Source organism: Onychomys torridus, chromosome 3 (assembly GCF_903995425.1).
Source record: "Onychomys torridus chromosome 3, mOncTor1.1, whole genome shotgun sequence".
Lineage (NCBI taxonomy): Eukaryota > Metazoa > Chordata > Mammalia > Rodentia > Cricetidae > Onychomys > Onychomys torridus.
The window spans coordinates 82674920-82684543 of NC_050445.1; the positions used below are offsets into that span (position 1 = coordinate 82674920).

At 42.8% G+C, this 9624-nt stretch overlaps 1 protein-coding gene across 3 annotated transcripts in view; it reads right to left on the minus strand.

Annotated features, from left to right (window-relative positions):
* Pus7 (pseudouridine synthase 7) overlaps positions 1 to 9377 on the minus strand; it is a 49035-nt gene extending 39658 nt beyond the window's left edge. For 2 of the 3 annotated variants that reach the window (XM_036181170.1, XM_036181169.1), the window contains exons 1-4: positions 9195 to 9377; positions 2840 to 3242; positions 712 to 796; positions 498 to 599 (exon numbers count right to left, since the gene is read on the minus strand). In XM_036181170.1, the coding sequence (XP_036037063.1) occupies positions 498 to 599; positions 712 to 796; positions 2840 to 3210 (558 nt within the window). In that variant the 5' untranslated portion in view covers positions 3211 to 3242; positions 9195 to 9377. The remainder of the gene's footprint in view (positions 1 to 497; positions 600 to 711; positions 797 to 2839; positions 3243 to 9194) is intronic. The other variant, XM_036181168.1, reaches the window with a different exon arrangement.
* Between the last annotated feature and the right edge of the window lie 247 nt (positions 9378 to 9624).

A 9624-nucleotide genomic window follows, 5' to 3' on the forward strand; every position in this document is an offset into this window, starting at 1 on the left:
GCCTGGAGATGCTCCTTCTTAATCCCACCAGAGACTAAGAAGCTATAAGGCCTGAGCTTCCTGCCAGGGCCAGGCCCTGACCACCATGGAGGAGGGGTCCTTTGCAGCCATGTAACTGTCATCCTGTGGTTCTAAACAGCAGATCTCTTTGTTACATTGTGGTCACAGAATTTCTTTTTACAGAAAAACATAGCTTTGCTAACCAGGCATGGTGGATGCTGAGGCAGATTTTAAGACCAGTTGGGGCTATAGAAAGATACCAGGTCTCAAAAAACAAAAGCCGGGTGTGCCAGCATACATTGTAATCTCAGCATTTGCAAGATGGAGATAGGAGGAAACTCAAGTTCAGCCTAGACTATGAGATCCTAGTAGACTGCCCTTTGAGATCAATAGGACAAGCTACCTTTTGTTAAACACAGCTAGCTCTTCTGGGGTCATTTATGAACATGTACCCCGAAGGAAGCACACAAACCTAAGCTCCTTCTTGCACTGCTTACCTCAATGGCAACACTGGTTTCTTTATTTTTGAAAAGCTGGAGCTCCTCCAACTGCTGCTTGTCCTCAGCTGTCAAAACAGTGAGCGCTTCTTCTGGAGGGTCCTTTAACCACAGAAAGCAAGTAAGCCACAAAGAGACAGTAAAACTACCTTTCTAGGATCTTTAGGAAGAGCTACTATATACAACAGATGGATTTTTCCAGAAAGATTTCTACCTCTTTGTCCACTGGAACAGATAAGTCATCCAAATGGCTGATCCGTCCGTCTTTTCCAATTTCGTGAACAACAAAGTCAGAGTATCTAATGAAGAGAAAACCAAAGTTTTTAAGAAGTGAGCATTTTACTTTCTACTAATTTTAGGACAAACTTTACTCATTTTAAATAAGAGATTTAAAGAAAAATCTCTTATTTTAATGAACACTGAAACACATATAGTCTCATAATAGAAGTTTCTAAAATATTATTATAGAAAATATTAATAAATGCAAAATGAAAGTTCATCAATGTTTATGGCTCCATCAGTATAGTGCTTGAGTAGCAAGCATGGATGAAGACTCGAGTCTGATCCTCAGCACCCATGTGAAAAAGCCAGATGTGGGCGCACATGTCTGTAATCTGTTAGGAAGGCAGAGAGACCAGAGGATCCCTGGAGCCTGCTGACCTGCCAGTCTATATGAACTGGCGAGTCCCAGGTTTTGAGACTTTCAGAAAACCAATGCAGAAGAACTGAAGAGATAGCTCAATGGTTAAGGGTACTGGCTGCCCTCGCAGAGAACATGGGTTTGGTTCCCAGTAGCCACATGGCAGTCCACAACTGCTTGTAACTGTAACATCAGTTCCAGTGGATCTGATGCCCTTTTCTAGCCTTCTTGGGCACTGCACACATGTGGTGCAGATAAACACATACTCACACCATACACATAAAATCAATCTTTAAAAATAATCATGTGGGGAGTGACTGAGGAGGGCTTCCACATGCATACATACACATCTAAGGTTATACAGTCTATCTTAAATTAAGCTATAGAGTCAATTAATTAAAATTCAATAGTTAAATCAGAACCTAGTAAGTCTGTCATAAGCTACTGCGAACACTTGTTTCTATCATCACACTTAACATCCTCTTAGCAACTTCCAGTGACACTGGTATCCATCTTGTGGATGTGGATACCGAGGCTCAGGAGCCTCAGCTAACTATTACGTATCCAAATTTCTCTGGCTCCAAACAACTTCTAGTTCCTACTGAATAATATGGTCTATTCAGATAAAACAGCTTAAGATTATAAGATGAATTCAGCAAGAAAAAAAAAATACCTTGAAAATGTCTAAAAGAATTTAACAAAACAAATAACATACTCCCACACACTAACAATATGCATCACTGGGAAATTACGTTTATTTAAACAGTTCTAGGAAAAATCTCTCCTTGATAAAAAATAAGAATTCATCATAAGCCAGATTGTGAATCAAAGGCCAAACTGGTTAAGTAGCAAGATTCTGTCAAGAAAGAACAAGAGAAAAGGCAAAAGAAACAGGAGAAACAGGAAGAGCCAAGAACTATAATGGGTACAGTATAGCAAGAGTGTCTGCCTAGTGTGCGTGAGGCTCTAGGTTCAAAGCACAGGACCACAGAAAGCAAACATGTTCAAAATCCAAGACTATTTACTTAGGCAGCTCTCCCATACTCTGTCCCTTTTTGATCAGAAATGTAAGCAATCCTTGGGTTTAGAAAACTAAATGGAGGGGCTGGAGAGATGGCTCAGCGGTTAAGAGCACTGGCTGCTCTTCCAAAGGAACTGGGTTCAATTCCCAGTACCCATATGGCAGCTTACAATTGTCTGTAACTCCAGTTCTAGGGGACACCCTCACATAAACATTCATGCAGGCAAAACACCAATGCACACAAAATAAAAATAAACAAATTAGACAAGAAAGAAGGAAAGAAAAAAAAGAAAACTAAATGGAAAGTTGGGTGTGAAGGCATATCCCCAAATTTCTAACACTCAAGAGTCTGAGGATTGAGAGTTCATGACAACTTCTGGGTTAACCTGGGCTATTTAGAGAGACACACTGCCTTAAAAAAAAAAAAAAAAAAAAAAAAAGCAAAAGATAAAAAAAAAAAAACAAGAATATGGGAAAGATTGGAAAAAAGGAAGAAGGAACAAAGAAAAGGAAAATGGAAGAGCTGGGACTGTAGCTCAGTAGTTGAGCTTTGCTAGCATGTCTAAATCCTGGGGTTTGAATAGAGAAAAATAGAGAAAGCTTAACAAAAGACTATATTGCTGATTTCTTTCTGAATGAAAGTATTGACACAACTAAAACAAACATGTTTACTAAACTCACCTTTCTTTTAAGATCCCTGAGAAGCCCTCATGAGAGCTCACAAACTTCGTGATGCCTACATCAAGTTCTGTGAGCCCATGCTTCATCATGTCTGCAAAACTCTCGGGCTCTTCCTCTTCCTCTGTAAAGCCATCTTCCTCCTCTTGCACCTGAGCACTGGAATTCTTTTTATCTTTCTTGGCACCTTCAACTTCTGGAGGTCCAGGCTCACCGTCACTGCTGTGTAGACCGTCATTTTCTATCCCATCCTGACTGTTGGTCAGATAGCACTCTGAGACTTTCTGTTTTTTTGTCTCCTCCTGCAGGGCCACTCCGTCATTATCTTCCACAACAAGGCAACCACGTTTCAGGGACACGCTTGTCATTTCCATCTTTAAGGCTCCAAGAAAACATTTAAGAGGACCTTTCAGAGAGGAGAAAAGAGTAGAAGTTAACAATCTCCCATAAAGAAGCTAGTTTTGGTAAACAGAGGCACAGTGAACCTTGTTCAGAGGATCCTTAAAAAATCATTTATTACAATAATTATCAGGGGTATGGAAAGATGGCTTAATGGTTTAAGAATGCTTGCTGATCTTTCAGAGAACCCAAGTTTGTATCCTAAAGCCTATATCAGGTGGCTCACTGGACCTGCCAGTCTAGCTCTAGTGGATTAAATGCTCTCTTCTGGCCTTCTAAGGCCATTCACATACATGTGGCATTCACTGACACACATTCATATAAATAAAAAATGAAAGTATCTTTTTAATGAGAAAATAAGTAATTCTGATATTGGCATACACTCAAAGGTCTAGAAACAGAAAACAGTACAACAGTTTGTACCAATAGTCTCACGGATATAGCCGGGTACAGTGGCTCACGCCTTTAATCTTAGCATTTGGGAGGCAGATCAGGTGGATTTCTGAGAATTTCAGGCAAGTCAGGGCTACAGAAGAACCCTACCACAACAAACCAACAAATAAAAAACTTAAAAAAAAAATACACACACACACATATGTAGTTTTAAGCCAGAAATAGGTTTTTTCAGGGATTTAGCTTAAGAAAATAATTTAGAGAGGGGCTGGCAAGAATGTTCAGTAGTTAATAGTATTTGTTGCTCTTGCAGAGGACCTGGGTTTGGTTCCTAATACCCACTCACATGGTGGCTCACAGCTATCCCTACTTTGTTTCAAGGGATCTGATTCTTTCTTTTGGCCTCTGCAGAAGCTAGACATGCACATGGTGCACATATATACATGCAAGTCAAACTCTCATACATAAACATTTAAAAACTAAAACTAAAACAAAACAAACCCAAACCAAACAGAATATAAATTCAGGGGGTAAAGGATGTCTCAGAAGTCAAGGGTACTTGTTGCTCTTTCAGAGGATCCATGTTCAGTTCCTAGCATCCGCCTATAATTTGAGTTCTTGGGGATCCGATGCTCTGTTCTGGTGTCTAAAGCTAACTGTATACACACATATACATAAACAGACTCACATGTATACACATAAAACAAATAAAAAATAAGCTGAATAATATGTAGATACAACTGACTAGGAACTGCAAAAGGTGATTACTTCTAGGTGAGGACCGAGGTGATTAAGTGCTAGCAGTGTGTTTTCATTGAATACCACCACTGTTCTATTATAACTTTGTTCTGGGCATGTGCACCACCTTTTCAAAACTGATAAAATACAGTAGCATATAAATGAAAGCATACTCACACCATACCAAGAATTATGGGGTACCTATAAAGTCAGCCTGGTATGATGGTATACACCTGTAATCTCAGCACTTGAGAGGTAGAAATTGAAGGACCAGAAGTTCAAGGCCAGCCTGGGATATAAGAGATAGGGAAGGCGGCTTAGTCAGGAGGATTTGAACTTTATTCCTAGCACTAATTTTCTTTTTTTGAAGCTGGAGCCTGGTAAGGTGTAGACAGAAGGATTCTCTGGCTAGCCAATCTAGCCAAATTGCTGAGCTTCGTATTAAGTGAGAGACCTCTTCTCAAAAAGCAAAGCCAACAAGACAGCTTAGCGGTAAGGAAGTGTGAATGCCTGGCCTGGCTTGAGTTAGATCTTCAGGTAGAAGGGGAGAATAGATTCCCATAGTGGTCCTCTGACCTCCACATGTACACCCACGAACACACACATACATACAATTAAATACAAACAAATGTAATTAAAAAAATAAAAAAATACTAAGGTGGAGAAAGACAGAAGACATCTGACATTGGCCTCTGGCCTCCCTCTGCATTTTCCTCAAAACATACAGACACAAGACAAAAGTGAAACAAAACAAAATGAAACCAAACCAAACCACACATTGTAACTATACCAGGTTGGTCTTTAACTCTTAACTCTCCAACCTCAGCTTCTTGAGTGCTGAGATTGTAGATGTGCTCCACTATGACAGCTATGTTATGTATCTGACCACAATTAAAAAAGACACAGCCTCCAAACAGATTATTATTTAATCAGACCATCTGCAATGAACAGAGCAAAATCTAAGACATCACACATACTTCCCCAGTGAAGAGGAACTCAGGAGAGGGGCAAACACAGAGCAATCAAAATAATGATATTCTGGACGATCTGGGCGGTGGTGGCGTACGCCTTTAATCCCAGCACCGGGAGGCAGAGCCAGGCGAAACCCTGTCTCAAAAAACAAAACAAAACAAAAAAAAGATATTCTGGATGGTGTGTACTTATCTACTTGCTCTTACTTGAAACTAAAATAAGGATGTTACGTTTTTCCTATTTTTGTTACATAGAGAGACAGAAAAGTGAATTTACCAACTAACTTAGCAAACATATCCATATAAACCATAAACGAGCTCCAAAAATACTCTAGTCCTCTAACTATGGTTAATGAAAAACCAGAAATAGCCATGGTTAGGTATTAAAAATCAAGGCAATTCTAAGAATTGGCAGGTTTTGCTTCATGTCATAAGACATGAACACCTGAGCAATCACTGAGAGGAGTAATTACAATAATGGGCACGTTGCTGTCAGGAGTCTTGCGGGCCGCAAGAATATATTATAGAGATTCAGCTGTGTATTAAAGCTATACTTTGTCCAGCCAAGGGTCTGTTAAAAGGCAAGCCATTTACTATGGAATATTTGGTGTTATCCGGTTTTTAATATTCTACCTGTCTTCTGTTATGAAATTCTTGTGTGCCCAAATACTACAGACCATTTGGAAAACAGCTAAGCTTCTCAGATCAGTCTAACTCCCCCTGAGCTTAGGAAACAAGCAGGCTCCTAGATGTATAGCTTTGTTTCTTGTGCAAATGAAGCTCAGACCATCCCCCTTCCCTCAGTCTAGGGGCTTAGCAGACAGATTGAGGACAATAGGGCATTTTACATAACCAGGTGCAGTAAGGACTGGAGTGGAATTCCAGAGGAGAGACAGAATCGCATGGCCAGGGAGAGGAGAGGAGTGAGTGGTGGGGCAGGAACAAAAGACACAGAACAGTGTGGCCAGGGAGAAGAGGAAGACAGAGGTTCTGTAGAGGGTAAAGCAGATCTCGGGTAGAGTTTTCTGAGAGCCAGGAGTGAGAAGCCAGGAAGGTGAGATGGAGGACAAAGGGATGGAGGACAGATATCAGGTCAAAAGCATAAGAGTTTACTAAAACTACGAGGACAGGGGAACTGGGCACAAAGAGGAGCTGTGTGAGGACAGGGCTGAAACTGTGTCGACAGAATTGATCTATAAGAATAAAGTGAATGGACCAGAGAACTCAGTGTGCTTAGATTCATGTGATATCCCTCAGATAAGTGTCCTTAGCAGCTTGTAGCGTCTGTTCTGGACCCTGATAGAAATCTCCTCAAGGCGGGCACTTGGGGGGAAATTCCTTACAGGAGGAGATACTGACACCTGTTCACAGGCCACAACACTCAGCAGAGAGGCAAGCACAGCCAGAAAAAGCCATGCATGCAGCCTTGCTCAGGGACTTTATAGTCAGACTGTCCACCTGTCTCCCAGATTTAGAAGGAATACCAGATCTCCTCTACAACTCAGAGCAAGATTCTAGGTCTCGCAATTTAGTAAAGTTGGTCACTTATCATCTTCTGAGTTGTTGGAAAACTAAAATATGATGCTTTGGACAAATATCTAATATCTCTCCCCATTCAACTTTGTTCATTGACATTTTTTTTTCTTTTAACTTTTGGAGCCTGTCCTGGATCTCATTCTATAGACCAGGCTGGCCTTGAACTCAGAGATGCCCCTGCCTTTGCCTCCAGAGTCTGGGATTAAAGGCACGCCCTACCAACACCGCCACTGCCACAGCCCTGTTCAGTGACATTTATTATGTCCCCAAGGGAGGGGACATGACAAATAGCTAAGACCTGTTTTTTTTACACACACACACACACACACACACACACACACACACACACACACCTACCTCTGTTTGTTTGTTTGTGACAAGGTCTCACCACATAGCCCTGGCTGTCCTGGAATTCACTATGTAGACCAGGCTGGCTGACTGCCTCTGCCTCCCAAGTGTTGGGATTCAAGGTGTATGCCACCAGGCCCGGTCCCTAAGCTATTGTTGATGCTTAAGCATGGTTTGCTCTTTTAAATACTTTTGCTTTTTGAGACAGGGTCTCATGAAGTGTTATGCATGATGAGCAAGTGCGCTAACAATGAACTACATTGCCCTCTGTCTTTACTTTGAGACAGGGTCTTCCTAAATTGCTTAGAATGCCCTTACATGCAGCCCAGGAAGCTTTGAACTTGTGATTCTCCTGCATAGGCCTGTAGCAGCAGGCATGAGTTAGAAACACTTTCTTTAAAGGCAGAGCACACTCTATATCTTCTTCTGAAAAAAGCCACTAAGTCTACTAGAATAATTTACTCTAACATTTATTGAGTATAAATTATCCTGTGTAGGCACTAGAGAAAAATGGAAGACTTCTTGCAATGAGACAGATGACATTCTACTTGAGGATATATTCAAAAACAAAATAAATTGGCGGGGTTTGTGCTCAGAAGAACATTTGCCTAGCATGCCCTAGGTTCAATCCTCAGTACTGCAAACAGCTAAACAAACCCTGTATGAGGACAAGAGAAGGATGAGCAGAGAGGGGTCATTTTGGGTGATGCCTCCATAAAGATGTTTTAAAGACTTGAAGAAAGCAGACCTGAAAAATAGGTGAGAGTCCCACAGGGGCAGAACAGAACCTGTAAAGATCCCAGCTAGAAATTAGGTTGACAGACCATCAGGTCTGTTATTTCTTTCCAGGATACAAAATCTCAGTTTCATTAGTGCCTTGTATTTCCTCTAACAGCTGAGTTCCAGGCCAGTCGGGTCTACATAGAGAGTTCCAGGACATCCAGGCTACATAACAGAGAGACTCTATCTCAACCCATCACCCACAAAAAGAGATAGACATGTTCAGAGTGGGATACAGTGGCTACCCCTCCCTGTAAGGGCAACATTTGGAGGGCTGAGGCAAAAGGATCTCCAGTTGAGACCAGCCTGGTTTACATAGTAAGTCCCGTCTCAAAACTTATGTGTTCAAATGAACTTATTAAATTAATAAATTCTGTCTGTTGGCTATTTGCTAATTATTGGACATTATTTCACTCTTTCTCACTATAGTGAATAGTCTGATTTTTGACAGTTCCTTCAATAATAAAAACATTGCCCTTCCACTGGAGCATACCAATTTACAGACGGCCACAGATTCTGTTGTTGTTGCTGGTGGTGTTTTAGAGTGGGAACAAACCAAACCACCACCTATATTTTAGTGATTTTTTTTTTAAATTAAAGAAGTGGCCTTGAACTCTCTTCCATCCCTACTTTGATAGGCGCTAATTAACAGCAATAATCCCGTGCTTTTTAAAGCCCCCTCCCTCAGTTTAGGCTGGTGGTAAGGACCAAAGGGTAAGTAGTCATCCAGCAGAGGCTGGAGAAAAGACCCCTGATTGCTTCCGCGGGTGTGAGAAGAGCAGCGGCCCCCCGAGGTTTGAGGCCAGTACCAGCACCAGGCTCAGACCGGTGCAGGGTGGTCGGACGATCTCGGGATTGAGCAGGGCTGGGGAAATGAGTTTGGGAAGGCCTGAGGCACTCCAAGCAAGGAAGGAGAGGAAAAAGTTCCGGTCCACAGCACCGCGGCCAAAGAGAGAATCAGGACGCAGCGCCGCCTAACGACCGGCTAGGATCAGAGCAAAGAGCCGGGATCCGGAAGCACGGATTGGGAATTAGGGATCTAGGATTCTGGATCGAGGAGCACGGAGCAGATACCGGAGAGCGAGGAATGTGGAGCAGGAGGCGGAAAAACTGGGGGCGGCGCAAGCTGCGACCACGGCCGGCCGCGCGCCTCTCTGAAGGCCTAGGGCCGCGCCGCCTAGCCGCGCACTTACCCAGAGCCTGCGGGCGCCGGCTAAGTGGCGAAGAAGGCGCTCGGCTCGGGACGCAGGAGGGCGGTGGCCACTCGAGGAAGACAGCAGCCAGCGCCAACACACATAGGGGACGCCGCGAGGAAACCCACACGTACCAGATTTCCCACCAGTCGCCGGGCTCGCACACGTGCGGCGCAGCGCTGCGCAGACCACGCCCTGGGGCGGAGTCCGTCTCACCAGCCCCTGGGTCCCGGGAGGACGCTCCGCCCATCAGCGCCTGGAAGCCTCTTACCACAAGCAAAGAATTCTGAACACCTTTGGGGCTTCAAAAGCAGAGACTTGCCTTTTCAGTTATAATTGCGCTTGAGTGAGAGCTTCTTTCACAGTTACAGCCTATTATTATAGTTAATAGTGCATATTAATTGAATGTATTGTGTGTTTTGATCGTGTT